Genomic DNA, 18,585 nt, shown 5'->3' on the forward strand with positions numbered 1-18,585 from the left:
TAATTCAGCCTTGATGATTTTCATTTTTCCTGGCAGCTAGCATTGGACATGTGGAGGAAATTGATGGTTGAACCACTTCAGACCATCCTTATCCGAATGTTGCTCCGAGAAATCAAAAAGTGAGTGTTGACATTGATCTTCTTGAGTTGGTTCTGATTTGCTGATTGAAATGGTTTAAAATAGTGAACACTGGCCTGGCTGTCCACTGCACATAGGCCCCATTTTACTGTAATGACCCTCTTTTTCCATTTTAATAAAGCCAATATTTTAAAGTGGTTTTATAATCTTTTGGTTTTGGGGGACAAAACCAACAAGATTTTACTATGACATCATATGCTTAGTAAATAAGTAAGTCCCCGAAGGAAGTGACTTCTGTAGTCCTGAAACCTCTTGGATCCTGTAGGCAGTGCTGCTGAGTTGTTTGAACATATTCTCAGTTGAAACCCTGATGATGATAACCTGCTCAGGAAAAGAGATTCTTCTAGTTAGTTGGTTACCTTTATAACCAGTTAACCGATGAGGCAAATTTATGAGAAAAAGGCTCTAGAATGGTTGATTCTGCTTGTGGCCCAGAGAGGATGGCTTGCCTAAGCTGCTGTGTGAATGGATTGTGGCACAGTGTAAGTTTTCCTGTGGAGTCCAGAGTGGGGCGTCCTTGGCTCAAGTGTGGCCTAGAAGATTCTTATTAGACCTTAGGTGACTGGAACTGCTGTGAAGGGAATTCCCTAGACCAGCGAATTGCCACATGTGAGTGGCCACTCCCTCTGAAACTGCTTTCTTTAAGAAGACCCAAATAGGGAGTTTTTTTATGTGAAAAAAAAAAAGGAAAGCATTGTTCTTATTATGGGGCTCCTAATAGGAAATAAGAGGTTATGAAAAAAAGTTCACAAAAGAGGATAAGACACTATTTTAATAGTTAATGTCAATACCAAATAGGAAGTATGTGGTAGGAATTAATAACTTGGTTTTTTAAAAATGGTCACTCACACTTTAAAAATTCTGTTGTCTCCAGAGGGGATGAGAGAGAGGAGGCTGTGGATTGGCAGGGTGGAGCTGTTTCTTCCTTCTCTTTTCTCTGCTGAACTGTGAATGACCAAAAGGGCCCTCCCAACAAGGGTTTTAGGTGCTAATGTAATCTCTTTTGCTAAAAATATCAACTTTATTCTTGAAATTCAGCTATTTTACAAGTATAATGGAAATATTGTTATAAATTTTCTAAATGCACTTTTAATGAGTGTCTCTTTCATAACAATTTTGATCTAACCTAGTAAATTTTTAAGTGTGATTATTAGCTTGTTAAAAGTGAATTTAATGAAAAATTAAGGAAAGCATGACTGTGTAAGAAAAACAGTCACAACTGTAGGATACTAATTCTGGAGAAGACGTAGAGACTGTGGTCAGAGACATTAGGCCAACTCATTTTAGTTTTGTTGTTATAATCAGTTCCCTTCACAGTATTATTTGACATGCTTTACTAATATCTTGTTTATTTTTTTATGTCTGCTTTATTAAGTCAGTATTACTTTACATTTTCTAGCGAGGGGTACTAAGGCTTAATAATAACAATAAAATATGGAAACTGTGTGCCAAGCAGCTATTGAAGTTTTGCATGCTAATCCCATTTAATCCTAGCCACCCTAGGAGACTGGTATGATTTTCCATTTATAATGTGTTAATCTTCTTTGAAGATTTCAGAATGTTGAGGGCGATCTCAGCCTTGAGGTAAAGTTATCTGTCAGGCTAATGGAGGATTTTTTCAAAAGCAGAATGTAGATTACAGAATTTTTTTGTTTGCTTAAGAGAGTCAATGAAACAACTCTTAGTTTAATTTTTGTTTTTTGTGGTATCATTAAACCTGTACACACAAAATTTAATTGATAATCCAAAAGTAAAGCTGCTCCTTCTATATAAGGAAGAAAGAAACAAGTGATGGAGTCACAGATTATGCGTCAGCATATTTTCATAGTGTCTGCTTTACTAAGGAAAGATAGAAGTAATTCTATTCATATAATAACTTGTCTTTTGTAGTAAAATAGTAGAATGCCAACTGGGACTTTCAGTGTAGTAACAACCTAACATTGATAATTTTAATAAATGCTGTAATTTCATGGATCTAAATGTTACAGTGAAATTGGAGAGAAGAAAGCAGAGCAGTTTTTTAATGCAAGTAAAAGGAATTGTTTAGATACTTAAGGATACTACTGAAAACACAAACTCTTTAATGTTAAATGGATTCAAAATTGCTTTCCTTTTTCCCAGTGGCTCTGCAGTTAACTTTCTAGTGTCAGATAGTCTTTGAGCAAAAATAAAAACTTTAAATAAAATTCTTTGTTCACCTGTGAATTAGGAGCAATTTATAACATAGGTTGCTGTGACTGATTTGTGTTTTCTCTGACATGTTCATAGGCTTTTTATTCTGTTTCTAAACTGTTAAGATTTCATTGAGGAAAAATGTAGGTTTCATTGAAGAAAAATATAATCTTGGATAAAAATAAAATTTAATGCATGTGTATTAGTCACTCAGTTGTGTCTGACTCTTTGCAATTCCATGCCAGTCAGACTCCTCTGTCTATGGAATTCTCTAGGCAAGAATTCTGGAGTGGGTTGCCATTCCTTTCTCCAGGGGATCTTCCTGACCCAGGGATCAAACCCAGGTCTCCTGCGTTGCAGGCAGATTCTTTACCGTTTAAGCCATCAGGGTCTCTTAAAATTTAATGTAGTAGGCTTAATTCTTTCATAGCTAAGTTTCTAAGAGAGGTTTAAATTTCCCAACTCATTTTAGATTTATTGATTTTCATCCTTGCAGTGGCTATTTTTGCTTTATGAATTTTGGGCCTCTGTTGTTAGTTGAATAAATATGAGGATTATTCTCTTCATGGGTTTTACTGTTACGTACTAACTTTATCTTGTGCTCTTTTTCCATGTTCTGTCACATGTTAATATTGTTATAACAGTTTCCTTGGATTTTGGGGGATTTTGTTGCGTGTGTGTGTGTGTGTGTGTCATTTAACCTTCTTAGTGTAAAATTAAATATAGATAGAGGAGACCATACAACACAAATGTATAGCTGAATGAATTGTTGAGAGGCAGATGTGCTGCTGACTGCCACCCAGGTTAAGAACTGGAGCCGTGCCAGCCTCCCCTGAAACCCTGTGTGCCCCAGCCCCTGCCTTTCTCCCAGAGAAACAGCTGTCCTGACTTTGGTGCAGTCACTTTCCTCTGTTTCTTTATGGTTTTTACACCCATGTGTGCATTCCTAGATGCTATAGTTTAGTCCTGTTCATCCTAAAAAACATTTTAATCAACAGATTTCTCCTCCATCCTTTATTTTTTTTCCACTTGTAATACATTTGTTCATGAATCCTGGCCATTCGATCCTCACGCTTGCCCACTGTCTAGATTTTGCCAGTTGAGTGCAGGAGGCCCAATTATATGTGTTCCTTCGTCCTGTGTGTTTCCTGTAAATTGGCAGTTAAGTGGCCTACTCAGACTCAGGTCGGTTCTCGCTGGTAAACCAAGATATTTTGTTCTTTCATAATGTATGATTTTTTACTCTTTTTTTAAATTTAAGCAGCCACTGAGGCTAAATGCTGGCATCTTTTAGTTTATTGAGGTTTGTAAAATGGTGCCACTTTAATCCTGTTGTTTGATTTTCATTTTTGAACTTGAAAAACTTTATAAAAATATACTTACCCTTGTCTATTATTTGGTTATCATATATGAAAGATGAAATAACTGCTTTTTTTCCTTTTCTTTACCCATTTGTCAGGATGATGAATTGGTTTGCTGTCATCTTCAGAAAGTGGCCAGTTAGCTTTTTCCACCCAATATATCGTGATGAAACTTAAAGACTTAAATGTATTTGATTTGTTTCTATTGTCTCGATTTTATTTAAGTTTGAATAGCCTCTGTTTGGTTAGTTGGTGCCAGAGTCTTTTTGCTAGGACTGTTGTCATCCTTGATCACTTTCTTGCTATCTCATATGTCAGGATGCTCCAGGCTTATCTTGTACATTTTCTTCCTCAGACCTGGCACCAGCTGCTCAGTGAAAAACTTAGTTCCAAACACACAAATGATATGTAAATGCATTCTTGAAAAACATTTAATGCTCCAGATCTTTTCCTCTCCATGGAGGTAATCCCTGTTTATTATTTGGTTAACTGTCTTTTCAAACTTTTTCCTATGAATTTTTATATCTGTGTACAGAAATAAATACAATACAGAATATTTTTTTGTTTTCTTTTTCCAAGTGTATAATTTTTTCATTTTTTCCTAACTTTTAAAAATCATTTATGACATACTGATTTATCTATCGTGATAATTTTTCTGTGTTTGTACACAGAGATCTCACCTTCCTCCTTCTTCCTAAACTCTGTATCTAGTATGCCTCTACCTTCTCCTAGTGATGTATATTAGGTTGTTCCCAGTCTTTCCATTAGTACAGCTCCGAGTTCTGTTATGCACATGTGCAGCTTTTTAGAGCCACAGAGTATATGCATTTAGAATTTTGCCCTCTATAAAGCACCTGTTCTTCCAAAGGCAGAGTATGGGAACCCATTTCTCTACCACTCATCAAGCCTTGATGCTACCAAATCTTGCTAGTCCTTGATTTCCTGGTACCACTGGAGGTGCCCTCGAGTGGATACCGCAGAGTCTGGGTGCAGGCAGTTTCCTTCCTCCTGGGACTACGCTCACTGCTCCTGCCCGGACGCACTGAGCAGCTAGTCTGCCTGTGAGCTCACTGGTTTTGCGCCGGCCCTTTTTCAGTAATGCCACTCCTTGCCCATCCTCCTTCACGTCTTCCACCCACTTCTTGTAGCCGTCCTTTCTCTTGTGCATTTTTGTTTTTCTGTGCTATCTAGTCTTCATTCCATCTTATTTTCAATTTCTACAGGTTCAAGGGCTACTGCCAACAATGGTAGTTAAAAAGTATCCTTCCTATCACTTCACAGGTTTGGATTGAGGCAGGAGACTGCATTTAATTTAATCTTCTCATCTTAACCACAGGGGGCAAATGAAGGTTTCACCAAGAGATTAATTTGCCCATTGTCACATAGCAGAATCAGGACTTATGAGAGTTTCAGCCCTTTTTTTTTTTTGGGTTAATTTTTGGCTGCACTGGGTCTTCATTGCTGCATGAGGGCTTTCTCCAGTTGTGGCTAGCAGGGGCTACTCTCTAGTAGTGATGCGTGGGCTTCTCATCGCAGTGGCTTCTCTTGTTGCGGAGCACAGACTCTAGAACACAGGCTCAGTAGTTGTGATGCACAGGCTTAGTTGCCTCCTTGGGCATATGGGATCTTCCCGAACCAGGAATTACACCCATGGCCCCTGCATTGGCAGGCAGATTCTTATTAACCACTGTTACACCAGGGAAGTCCCTCAGCCTAACTTTTAATGACCATCACAAAGCTAGTCTGCCCTCTTAAACGCCTTGGTTTTAAAATCACACTCAGTGCTTTTTTTCTTTTTTGGTCTCTTCGCTTTCTTCTGCTTCCGTTTTGCTCAGTCTGTGCTTAAAATGCTAGCTTAGTGATGCTTCACTCTTTTACTAGGCACTGTGCTGCATACTTTCTTGGATTATGCTTAATCTTTACCATATCCTCTTGAGAGTAGGTGCATTTCTTATCCCCACGTTACAGAAGGAGAAATCTCTGAGTACTAAAGGTTAAGCACCTGCACATGGTGACACATTAATGCAACCAGAACTTGAGCCTAGGCAGTCTGACTCCAAAATCCGGGTCTTAAGAACTACAATAAACAATTCCTATAAGCTCCCAGCCGAGTGATTTCATTATGGTTGTTGTAGGCATTTTCCACTTAGTTCTGTCAAGATCCAATAATGAACCACGTAATAAAAATTCTTTATATTCTTTCTCAGGGCTCATCTCTTGGGATCACTGTTCTTAGATAAATCTAGAGCTTATTCATATAACCAGCTTAGTCATTGCTTTTATATAGTACTACCTTAGCATCACTTCAGTTTAATTTCATTATCTGCCAACTTAATAGAAATAAATTACAGTGATTTTGTTGTACATTTTGTGCAGTTATAAAAGTATGCAGTGATCTTAAAGATCGAATAATTATACCTAAAGGTTTCTGAGTTCAGATGTTATTCTTACAGTAGAAGACAACTTAGTCATTAAGCACTAGGAATATTGATATTCTTTCTAGGGAACACCTTACCAGATTCCTACTTCTCTGGGCCTTTTGCGGTCAGAAACAAAGGGCAGGAGTAGGAGTGGGTTTTTCTGGATGCTGAGCAGGGACAATAGGATTTGGTCATGAAAATAACTTTAGGTAACCTGATTCAGATATTTCTCATTTTGTCCCAGACAGAGTTAAAAGGCAAAGAGCTATGCGCTTCAAATTGATAAATTAAGTCATATCATTTTTTCACCAGATTTAATTTGGGCTTAAGAGGGAAGGTGGAAAAAAAAAAAAGGGAAGGTGAGCAGAAGACATGAGCTCACCTAGTATCACCTTGTATGTATTTATTGTTCTTATTAGTGATAACAAAATGTAGACTTTGTAACCCAGGTTTTATGACTGTCAGAAGGACTGTGGCCATATTAATTCAATCACAAAAAACTTTTCCCAGAATATCCAGATAATTAAAGGAAGAAGGAAAGAGGCTTAGAGGGAGGTGGAGACAAGGAAGGACACTAACTTACAGTTTTCTGTTGCTTTTTTTGTAAAATAATTATTCATTCAAAGAAAGAAAATATTTTAAAGTGAGGTGGAAGATTACCAATAGAAAGGTAAACCTTTGACTGTATCATGGTTTGATTTAGGTATTATTACTGGATTCAGAGCCTTCCAACATAGAGCCAGGCTGTTTTACTGTGGCTTTAGGCAAACCTTTTTTTTTCCCCCTATTTCTATAAGTAGAAAAATAAAAAATTCACCTACAATTCTTATTGTGATTAAGACTTGCATCCCCGTAGTGCCCTTGACTGAGTAGGAGCTTATCAAAAGTCACATGAATAATTGAGATGATTTTAGATCCCTTTGTAACTGTAAAAGAATATAGAAATATTATTAAAGCATATCTCAGTAAATTCTAAGTAGAGAATTACCTTTGTGCTTAGATGAAAGCAACTCAGTGGCTCTAGCAGATATCTTAGAGAACAATAGTTATTAGTTGTTTCAGTGAGCAAAATACTGTATAGAGTGTACTTTTGAGGAATAAGTCCCGTCAGATTACTGTAGGCATAGTTGTGATGGTTTAAAAACTGGATTCTCAGACCAAATCCTCTAGTAACAGAGTTTGTGGTGAGTGAAATTCAAATATTCTTAACCACTGGTATTGCAGTCTTGAATTGATGGGCTCATAGCTACTCTGTTAAAATTGAAGAAGTATCTTAGTATCAACATAGTATCTTTAATTTTACAGTTACGCTTTTCTCTTGTTTATTGAAATGACATTTAATGGGTACATTCAGTCAGTTGAGTTCAGTCGCTCAGTCGTGTCCGACTCTTTGCCACCCCATGAACCGCAGCACACGAGGCCTCCCTGTCCATCACCAACTCCCAGAGTCTACCCAAACCCACGTCCGTCAAGTCGGTGATGCCATCCAACCATCTCATCCTCTGTCATCCCCTTCTCCTCCTGCCCTCAGTCTTTCCCAGTATCAGGGTCTTTTCAAATGAGTCAGCTCTTCGCATCAGGTGGCTGAAGTATTGGAGTTTCAGCTTTAACATCAGTCCTTCCAATGAACACCCAGGACTGATCTCCTTTAGGATGGACTGGTTGGATCTCCTTGCAGTCTAGGGGACTCTCAAGAGTCTTCTCCAACACCACAGTTCAAAAGCATCAATTCTTCGGCACTCAGCTTTCTTTATAGTCCAACTCTCACAACCATACATGACCACTGGAAAAACCATAGCTTTGACTAGACAGACCTTTGTTGGCAAAGTAATGTCTCTGCTTTTTAATAAGCTGTCTAGGTTGATCATAACTTTCCTTCCAAGGAGTAAGCGTCTTTTAATTTCATGGCTGCAATCACCATCTGCAGTGATTTTGGAGCCCAGAAAAATAAAGTCAGCCATTGTTTCCACTGTTTCCCCCTCTATTTGCCATGAAGGGATGCGGCTGGTTCCATGATCTTAGTTTTCTGAATGTTGAGCTTTAAGCCAACTTTTTCACTCTCCTCTTTCACTTTCATCAGGAGGCTTTTTAGCTCTTCTTCACTTTCTGCCATAAGGGTGGTGTCATCTGCATATCTGAGGTTACTGATATTCTTCCCAGCAATCTTAATTCCAGCTTGTGCTTCCTTCAGCCCAGCGTTTCTTATGGTGTACTCTGCATATAAGTTAAATAAGCAGGGTGACAATATATAGCCTTGACATACTCCTTTTCCTGTTTGGAACCAGTCTGTTGTTCCATGTCCAGTTCAAACTGTTGCTTCCTGACCTGCATATAGGTTTCTCAGGAGGCAGGTCAGGTGGTCTGGTATTCCCATCTGTTTCAGAATTTTCCACAGTTTATTGTGATCCACATAGTCAAAGGCTTTGGCATAGTCAATAAAGCAGAAATAGATGTTTTTCTGGAACTCTCTTGCTTTTTCTATGATCCAGTGGATGTTGGCAATTTGATCTCTGGTTCCTCTGCCTTTTCTAAAACCAGCTTGAACATCTGGAAGTTCACAGTTCACGATTTGCTGAAGCCTAGCTTGGAGAATTTTGAGCATTACTTTACTAGCGTGTGAGATGAGTGTAATTGTGCGGTAGCCTGAGCATTCTTTGGCATTGCCTTTCTTTGGGATTGGAATCAAAACTGATCTTTTCCAGTCCTTTGGCCACTGCTGAGTTTTCCAAATTTGCTGACATACTGAGTGCAGCACTTTCACAGCATAATCTTTCAGGCTTTGAAATAGCTCAACTGGAATTCCATCACCTCCACTAGCTTTGTTTGTAGTGATGCTTCCTTAGGCCCACTTGACTTCACATTCCATTAACTGTCATAAATATTAATTCAGCTGCAATATTAAAAATTGCATTTTAAGTATCATGCATGCATTGACCTTTAAAATACTTCATAAGTAAAGTGATTAGACCAATAGAATAAGTAGCCATATTTTTTTTTTTTTTAAGTAGCCATATTTTGGCACACTTTGGTATATTTCCATGGATACTTGTATTCTCAAGAATGTTTTTTGTTTTACCTTGTTTTAGTGATCGTGGTGGAGAAGACCCAAACCAGAAAGTAATCCACGGGGTTATTAACTCCTTTGTTCATGTTGAACAGTATAAGAAAAAATTCCCTTTAAAGGTAACAAAGCTTCCTTTAAAACATAAATTATTCCTTTAAAACATAAATTATTATTAATTTCTTAGGTTGCTTATTCTGATTTTTAAAATATGATTTCATTGATTTATTTAGTTTTATCAGGAAATCTTTGAGTCTCCCTTTCTGACTGAAACAGGAGAGTATTACAAACAAGAAGCTTCAAATTTACTACAGGAATCAAACTGCTCACAGTATATGGAGAAGGTAGGAAAGCGTGACGGTAACTGTTGTCATCTGTTAGAGATCAGGTGTGGCTTACTTAATATTAGTTATCTTAGTGAATATTTTTTTTGGTAGAAAAGGTTCCATTTTTCTTGATCAGTCATTGCTCTTGCTTGACATTTTCCATGAGTAAAATTGCTGTCCCAGTTTCATTGTGATCAGTGCTTTCTGATAATCCTGATTAATCTAAAACTAATATATTTCATATTCTTAACAAAATAATAAGCTATATTTTATGCTTAGTAGATAAGAGAATAGGCTAAGTATAAAAGCTAGGTATTGGGAGTTTTTATCTTTCTTCCTCTAAAATAGAAGGAAAAAAAATAGTAAAAATGTAATAATTCTAGATACTTGGTCTTTTGGTCTGTTAAGTGTGGAGACTGAGAAAAACTTGCATGAGAAATTTTAATCATTAAGCCAACACATTGATAACCATATTTAAAATGGCTATGCATGTTTTCTTAGTCAAAGAATAATCAGATTATAAATTGAGTCATCAGATATGTTAGACATTTTAACTAGTTTTTTTCTTCCACAGTGTTGGCTCTCAGGCATTTTATTATCAGATGATTTTTGTTAGTTTGTTCACCTTTAAGAAGTGTTTGAAGTAGAAAAGCTGTAGTGAAGCCTCCATAGGACATAGATCAGGAAATATCAGTACTAACTGATGTGATACACTGGTGTCTGTCCCACAGACCCAGGTCCAGGAGTTGCTTAATTCTCTTTTGCTTTGCCAGTGATTAGCTCTGGGACCTTGAGTAAGTTATCTAGGACATTTTTCTCCATTAAGTCCAGGTTACACTAAGTCAGTGGGTCTTAGCTTTTAGCCCTTTTTACATCTTAGACTCTTGCTAAAGGTTCTAGATCCAGTCTTGAAAGGTACACACAGAGTATCAGTGATATATAAACTCGCATCATTATATCTGACTCTCAAAACAGGCTGTTGGCAAACACTGAAAACAACCCAAATGTCTTTCAAGAATTGAAAAAACAGGCAAAATGTATGTACATACAATGAACTATTATTCAGACTTAGAAAACAATAAAGTTCTGACACCTGCTGCAGCTGGGATTAACTTTGAAGACATTATGCTGAATTAAAGAAGCCAGGCACAAAAGAACAAATATCTTACGGTTTAACTTATGTAAAATGTCTAGAATAGACAGTCAGAGAGGCAGAAAGTAGATTAAAATTTTGGGGGAGGGGAGAACAGGGAGTTATAGCTTAATGGTTTCTGAGCTTCTGTTGGGTGTAATGTAAAAGTTTTGGGAATAGACAGTTGTGCAACATTGTAAATGCAGTTAATGCTACTAGATTATATACTTAAAAATGGTTAAAATGGCAAATTTTATGTTACACGTAGTTGACCACAATTCAGAAACACCAATAATATACCAAAAATCATTCAATTGTATATATAGAATAATTGGAGTCAATAAATAAGGGAAAAAATGCAGACCAGTTAACTTTTGTTCTTTTTCATAAGGCAGTGCTGAAGTGTAGCTTAAATAAGATTTTGAAATGATTTATGGAATGTGACTTTGAATTGTGAATAGAATTATATAAATAATTTTATTTGTTAATTTGCCATGTAAGTTACTGATATTTCAGGTGTTTTCTCATAGTAGTTCATGACTATAAGGATCTATTTCTAAAGGTTCTAGGTAGATTAAAAGATGAAGAAATTCGGTGTCGAAAATACTTACATCCAAGTTCATATACTAAAGTGATTCACGAATGTCAACAACGAATGGTAGCAGACCACTTACAGTTCTTACACGCAGAATGTCATAATATCATCCGACAAGAAAAAAAAAATGGTAAGTGATACCAAACATCAATATGAATAGGAGTGAAATTATAAACCCACTTTTTATATCATCTTCCAAACTACCTTAGACTTCAAGCATATTTAAGTGACAGTCGATACATTTTTTAATATGCCTTTTTACAGATTATTAATTATCTATTTTAAAAGACTATTTGGAAAAGTATATTTTTAAACTGTTTTCTAAAGTCAAAAGAAAAACTGGGAAAGTGTGTTTGCACATTTTAAAAAATCACAGGGACTAATTTCTTTAATACATTAAGAGTTTCTAGAAGGAGAAAAAACAAAGAACATGAAAGGGAAATAAAAGTAGATATTATATATCTGAAGATGCTCAGCCTTAGTCAAAATAGAAGTACAAAGTGAAGATAAGAGCTGTTAACAAAAAGCAGTGAAAAAATGGAATTTTTTTAGAAAAAAGCAATGAGAATTTTTCAAGAATAGGGAGTAAATGTAACAAGATAGGTGCCAGACGCGCACAGAAAACTAAACATCATTGAAAGCAGCACTGATAGATCCAGGGCAAGCTTCGCAAAACCCAAGATTATTTTTTTAAACTCTGAAAGTTACACTGTTAGCCTGAATGGTCAAGACAGTTTTGAAGAGCACAGTGAGAAACCTTTGCAGGATAGCATGACTTCTAAAAATTATAGTAATTAAGAAAAGAAGTGGCACGAGGGTAGTCAAAGTGACCAGTGGAATAAAATAAAAAGCCAGGAAATAACTCATGCATACGAAGATACTTCATTTAAGACCATGGCGGCCAGCAGAACAGTGGGTGAAAGACAGCCTTTTGAACACACAGTGCCAAGTCCATTGGATAACCAGTTGGGGAAAAAGTGAAATTTGATCACTACTTCAAACACTGTATACAGAGTCAGTCAACACTGGGCTTTTGATCTCAGTGTAAAGTAGTAACACTTCCAGAAGATAACATAGGCAAGTAACTTCAGGACTTGGGGGTAGAGAAAGATATTTTAAATGAGACACAGAAAGCACTAACCACAGGGAAAGATGATCAAGTTTATTAATTTATCATTAAAAGCTTAAATACAAAACCATAAGACCTTTGGATCATCAAAAGAGCATCACAATGACAGTCATAGGACAAAGGAGCCAAAAATATACAACCTGGAAAGGAGAGTCTCTTTAATAAATGTTTTTGAAGAAACTGGATGACCCGACTTAATACCATATACAAAAATTAACTCAAAATGAATTAAACACTTTAACTTGAGACCTGAAGCCATAAAACTCCTAGAAGAAAGCAAAGGTGATAAACTTCTTGATACTTGTCATGGTGATGGTATTTTGAATCTGACGCTAAAGTGAAAGTGAGAGCCGCCCAGTTGTGTTCTACTCTTGGTGACCTCGTGGACTATCCATGGATTCTCCAGGCCAGAACACTGGAGTGGGTAGCGTTTACCTTCTCCAGGGGATCTTCCCAACCCAGGGATTGGACCCAGGTGTCCCGCATTGCAGGCGGATTCTTTACCAGCTGAGCCACAAGGGAAGCGAAAATAAACACGTGGTTCTTCATCAAACTAAAAAGCGTCTGCCCAGCAAAGGGAACCATTAACAAAATGAAAAAGCGACCTACTGAATGGGAAAAAAAGTCACATATCTGATAAAGGACTCATACAACTCAATAGCAAAAAAAAAATTGAAAAATGAGCAGAAGACCTGAATAGGCATTTTTCTAAAGAAGACCTCCAAATGGCCAACAGGTACATGAAAAGGTGCTCACCATCATTAATCATCGGGGAAATAAACATCCAAACCACAGTGAGGTATCCCCTAGCACCTGTTAGCATGGCCATTATCCAAAAGACTAGAAATAACTAGAAATAGGTAGGATATAAAGAAAAGGGAGCTCTCGTGTACTGTTGGTGTGAATGAAAATTGGTGGAGCCACTATGAAGAATAGTATGGAGGTTTCTCAGAAATTAAAAAGTAAAACTTTCATGTGATCTAGCAATTCTACCTCTGGGTATTTATCTAAAAAGAAAAAGAAAAAAAATGTTAAAAAAAAGATATAGGCATCCCACTGTTCATTGCAGCATTATTTACAAGAGCCAAAATAAGGAAACAACTTAAGTGTCTGTCAATAGATGAGTGGATGAAAATAAACACAAACAAGCACTGCAGAATAGAAGATATCTAGATGGCCAATAAACATATAAAAAAGTCTCTCAATCTCACTAAAACAGGGAAATACAAATTAAAATCACACTAAGGTATCAGTAATTAATCACATTTTGATATAAAGTGAAAAAGACTGAAAATAATAAGTGTTTGAAAGTGTATAGAGTAGCAGGAACTTGTTATACATTGGACGTAGAGTATAAATTGATGCACCCACCTTGAAGCTCTTGACTGTGAGTAGCCACTAACACTGAATGACCATATCTCTTAGGATCAGCCGTTGTTCTCCTAGGTGTTAACTCCCCCACCAAAATGCATGCACACATGCGCAGAAGAATATGTGCAAGCATGCTCACAACAGCGTTGTTTGTGATAGCCCCAAACTGTACACAGTACCAATGTCCTGTAACTGTAGAATGAGTAAAGTACCAACAGTGATATGATGGAAGATTAAATAAAGAGTGGAAAGGAACACCTGATAGCTGTGTACAACTCAGATGAACCTTTCATACTGAACCAAAGAAACCAAACATGAAAGAATCGGATGGTTTTGTTCTTATAGATAGTTAGATCAGGTAGATCTAATCTGTGGTTTAGTTGAATAGTGTCGTCATGACTGTGATTACCGTTGTGGAAGAGCAGGAGGAGTAGTGAAGGCCGGGGGCTTCCGGGAGGAGGTGGTGTCCATTTCTTACTGTGGGTGGTGAGAACCTGGCTGGGGAGGGGGGTCACTTGTGGTAATTCACTTATGAATTGTATACTCTTCCATGTGTGTGTTATACTTCAATAAAAAGTTTAAAATAAAAACCACAACACTGAGATGTCATTTTGCACCTCTCTGTGTGAAGATCAAAGCATTTGTTGACAGAGCGCCCAGCTGCTGGGGGCTGTCTGCAAGGTCCTTCTGTAAGACAACTTTGGCATAGTAGTCCCACTTCTGGGAATTCATACTATGGATACTCTTGGCCATATGCAGGATTATTAATTGTAACAATGTAAATATCAAAAGATTAGAAACAGCCAAATTCCCATGAGTTGTTAAATAATTGTCATATAGCTGTCAAATGGAGTGTTAAGCAGTTGTAAAATATGAGGAAATGCTTTGTGTACTGATATGAAAAGATCGTCAAGTTAAAATGTTGTGTTCTGCAGTCGCAAATAGTATATGAAACACGCTTCACTGTTTATTAAAAAAGGTGGGCAGAGGGAAGAATAGTGCTTGACTGGGTAGGAAACAGCTCTGAGAAGATACTACACAGCCACCGCGTTGCCTTCCCAGGAGAGGAGTACTGGGGATTAGGAGAAAGGTATGGGGGACGTGTTTGCGTATGCTTCTGTAATTCTGCATTTTGAACCATGTATTACCTGTTGTATTAAAAATATTTTTTAAACTGTTTGTAAATTTCATAATAAATTTCTCTCTCCCCTCAGACATGGCAAATATGTATGTCTTACTCCGTGCTGTGTCCACTGGTTTACCTCATATGATTCAGGAGCTGCAAAATCATATCCATGATGAGGGCCTTAGAGCAACCAGTAATCTTACTCAGGAAAATGTGAGTGACATAAGGAACGGGAAGATTCTTCTCTTAATCAGACCATCATGGAGTTTTTCTTTTGACTTTACTGTTTAAAGCATGAAGGAAAAGTCCTACCATGCCAATAAATGAGACGTCTTTATTAAAATGTTCAAACCTAGATTTTGTTGGACATGTTTTAGAATTATCAGTATTTAGGAAATCAGTGAGTAAGACTTCTTACACACTACTGTGTTCATTTAGCAATTCTTAGTTAATTTCTCACAGAAAAGTATGTTTGCGATTTCAAAATAGTTGTTTCTACATAACTAGCATCTATGTTTAGTTAATTGTAGTGGTAATGGTGTTAATCACTGATCATATAGACAACTTACAATTTGGTTTCCTTTTACATGTCCTGGGTATGATAGCCAAGGAAGCAAATTTGGATTAAAACTATCTTCCCTAAATATATGCTTACTACCCAAAATACTCAACAGTAACCCTCATGTCTCCAATTCCTGTCTTTCTTAAGAGTTTCCTGCCATTTAAATGACAGTTTACAACAAGATGTCTTTCTTATCAAAGTATGCTCCTGTTGTCAAATTTTGTTGGACCACCTTCCTTGGTTTTACTGGTAATGGATGACAACTAAGGTAGACATGACCTCATATGTCACTTCTCTTCCCTAAGTAGAGCTGTTTGCATCTCTGTGAGGAGTGATCTGTGTATAGACCTTATTTAAAAAAAAAGAAAAGAGATGCCACTCAGTCGTGTCTGACTCTTTGCAACCCCATGGACTGTATGGTCCATGGAATTCTCCAGGCCAGAATACTGAAGGGGGGTAGCTTTCCCTTCTCCAGGGAGTCTTCCCAACCCAGGGGTCAGACCCAGGTCTCCAGCATTGCAGGTGGATTTTCTTTACCAGCTGAGCCACAAGGGAAGTCCAAGAATACTGGAGTGGGTAGCCTGTCCCTTCTCCAGCAGATCTTTCCGACTCAGGAACTGAACCTGGGTCTCTTGCATTGCAGAGGGATTCTTTACCAACTGAGCTATTAGGGAAGCCCTATAAGGAAGACCTTATTGATCAGGAACATTTATGAAATGCTGTTCTCCTTAGCTGTAGAATTGTCTTTGGCAGATAATTCTTAGATGTCATGTCCTGTCACAGTAATGTGTAAACTTTTCTATTTTTTTTAAACTGTTGGTTTATATTGTTTAGATATAATAGCCTGTATTATTTACTAGTTTTCTTAGTTTATGTTAGTTTTACAGATTCAGGGTGTGGAATGACATTGGTCACAGAGGCATAGAGTTTAATGTCACGGCCTGGGAGATGCAAGTACAAGAGAATGTGTTCATAGGACCCTCAGAAAATTTAGCTGACTTAAAAGTCTTAGGTCTAACTTCATAGTTATCTCCATTAATAGTGAAAACTCACTTTTGCACTACTAGGTAGGAATTTCTTTCCTGTGAGATGCGGGGAACTGTACTTCTGTACTCTTGAGAGTCTCAGTTTTCACAGATAATATGTTTTTAACCTCTCCCCTCTCTCAGCCTTTAGTGGCTTTAAAGACCATTTTTGTTTACATAATCCCCCAAGAAATTGATAGGCCTGGTAGTTCTGAGGTTGTATCTTGTTACCTTTATGATACAGAATCCCAGCACCAGAGAGAAGTGTGTTTTCCATGGGTTCTTTTGGAAGAGGAACCACTGTCCTCCATTTCTGGTATTAAATGACAGCTAATTTCAACATTGAAGTTTTAGATTTTGACTGTTTTAGCTAAAAACATTTTTTAAGGATGTGTGTTGTGTGTAACATTGCTTGCTGGGGGAAAACTTTACTCTTAAGTAGTCGTTACTAAGCCTGATTGTTATATCCCTGAACTTCTTAAAATATGATTTTGTATTTCTTATTTTTAGATGCCAACACTATTTGTGGAGTCAGTTTTAGAAGTACATGGTAAATTTGTTCAACTTATCAACACTGTTTTGAATGGTGATCAGCACTTTATGAGTGCGTTGGATAAGGTAACTTTTCAATACATGTATCTTTATATGTAATTCTCCTAATTTAATCATTATTCTTTAAGTAGTTTCAGAAATAGGGCTACGAATTATGAGATTTCTAATCTGTACATGAAGATTAACCTTAACCAACCAACTTCATAGTGAAAGTCAGAAGTATGTAACTTATAACTTTTAAGTAAATAACTGAATTATTAAATTGAATGCTTGGATTATATGGGAATTGAATTTCCCTTGATTTTGCTGTAAAAGGAAACTTGTTAATACACTAGTACATTCTGAGAATTAAATGTATAATTTTAGTATTATTTAGTGCTCTTTTTTTCCTTTGAGTATAATACTTAGGCTATATTGAATAATACTTGAAAGAAAAATAAATATATTTTAAACGTGAATTTAAATTTGCTTACATGTTTGTTGTAAGATTTTTTACAATATAGTTTTATTCTGTGTTCATATATTAGAAATGAGTTATAAAGAGCATCTTTCAGTAGGAACAGGATATATATAATCATTATATAATTGTCATGAGGGATACAAGGATAAGTGTTTACTGTGTATTATATATGAAAAGAATATTAATAAACTACCACCAAAATGCCATGTTTTGTTTGAGGTAGTAATTTCTGGAGGTACCGATTATAGCATATATTAAGCCAACTGTATTTTTACCCTGTTCAGTTCAGTTCAGTTCAGTCGCTTAGTCGTGTCTGACTTTTTGCGACCCCATGAACTGCCGCACACCAGGCCTCCCTGACCATCACCAACTCCTAGAGTTTACCCAAATTCATGTCCATTGAGTTGGTGATGCCATCCAACCATCTCATCCTCTGTCGTCCCGTTCTCCTCCTGCCCTCAATATTTCCCAGCATCAGGGTCCTTTCAAATGAGTCAAGTGGCCAAAGTATTGGAGTTTCAGCTTCAACATCAGTCCTTCCGATGAACATTAAGGACTCATCTCCTTTAGGATGGACTGGTTGGATGTCCTTGCAGTCCAAGGGACTCTCAAAGGTCTTCTCCAACACCACAGTTCAAAAGCATCAACTCTTTGGTGCTCAGCTTTCTTCACAGTCCAACTCTCACATCCATACATGACTACTGGAAAAACCATAGCTTTGACTAGACGGACCTTTGTTGGCAAAGTAATGTCTCTGCTTTTTAATAAGCTGTCTAGGTTGATCATAACTTTCCTTCCAAGAAGCAAGCATCTTTTAATTTCATGGCTGCAATCACCATCTGCAGTGATTTTGGAGCCCAAAAAAGTAAAGTCAGCCACTGTTTCCACCGTTTCCCCATCTATTTGCCATGAAGTGATGGGGCTGGATGCCATGATCTTAGTTTTCTGAATGTTGAGCTTTAAGCCAACTTTTTCACTCTCCTCTTTCACTTTCATCAGGAGGCTCTTTCGTTCTTCATTACTTTCTGCCATAAGGGTGGTGTCATCTGCATATCTGAGGTTATTGATATTTCTCCCGGCAATCTTGATTCCAGCTTGTTCTTCATCCAGCCCAGTGCTTCTCATGATGTACTCTGCATATAAGTTAAATAAGCA

General features: G+C 37.1%; 1 protein-coding gene across 3 annotated transcripts in view; it reads left to right on the plus strand.

The window, feature by feature from the left end:
* The window catches only part of CUL2 (cullin 2), a 69,039-nt gene that overhangs the window by 30,482 nt on the left and 19,972 nt on the right, over window positions 1-18,585 (plus strand). For all 3 annotated transcript variants that reach the window (XM_061126146.1, XM_061126145.1, XM_061126147.1), the window contains exons 6-11: window positions 37-119; window positions 9,178-9,274; window positions 9,386-9,496; window positions 11,173-11,335; window positions 14,920-15,044; window positions 16,929-17,036. In XM_061126146.1, the coding sequence (XP_060982129.1) occupies window positions 37-119; window positions 9,178-9,274; window positions 9,386-9,496; window positions 11,173-11,335; window positions 14,920-15,044; window positions 16,929-17,036 (687 nt within the window). The remainder of the gene's footprint in view (window positions 1-36; window positions 120-9,177; window positions 9,275-9,385; window positions 9,497-11,172; window positions 11,336-14,919; window positions 15,045-16,928; window positions 17,037-18,585) is intronic.

The sequence above is a fragment of the Dama dama genome, chromosome 23 (assembly GCF_033118175.1).
Source record: "Dama dama isolate Ldn47 chromosome 23, ASM3311817v1, whole genome shotgun sequence".
Classification (NCBI taxonomy): domain Eukaryota; kingdom Metazoa; phylum Chordata; class Mammalia; order Artiodactyla; family Cervidae; genus Dama; species Dama dama.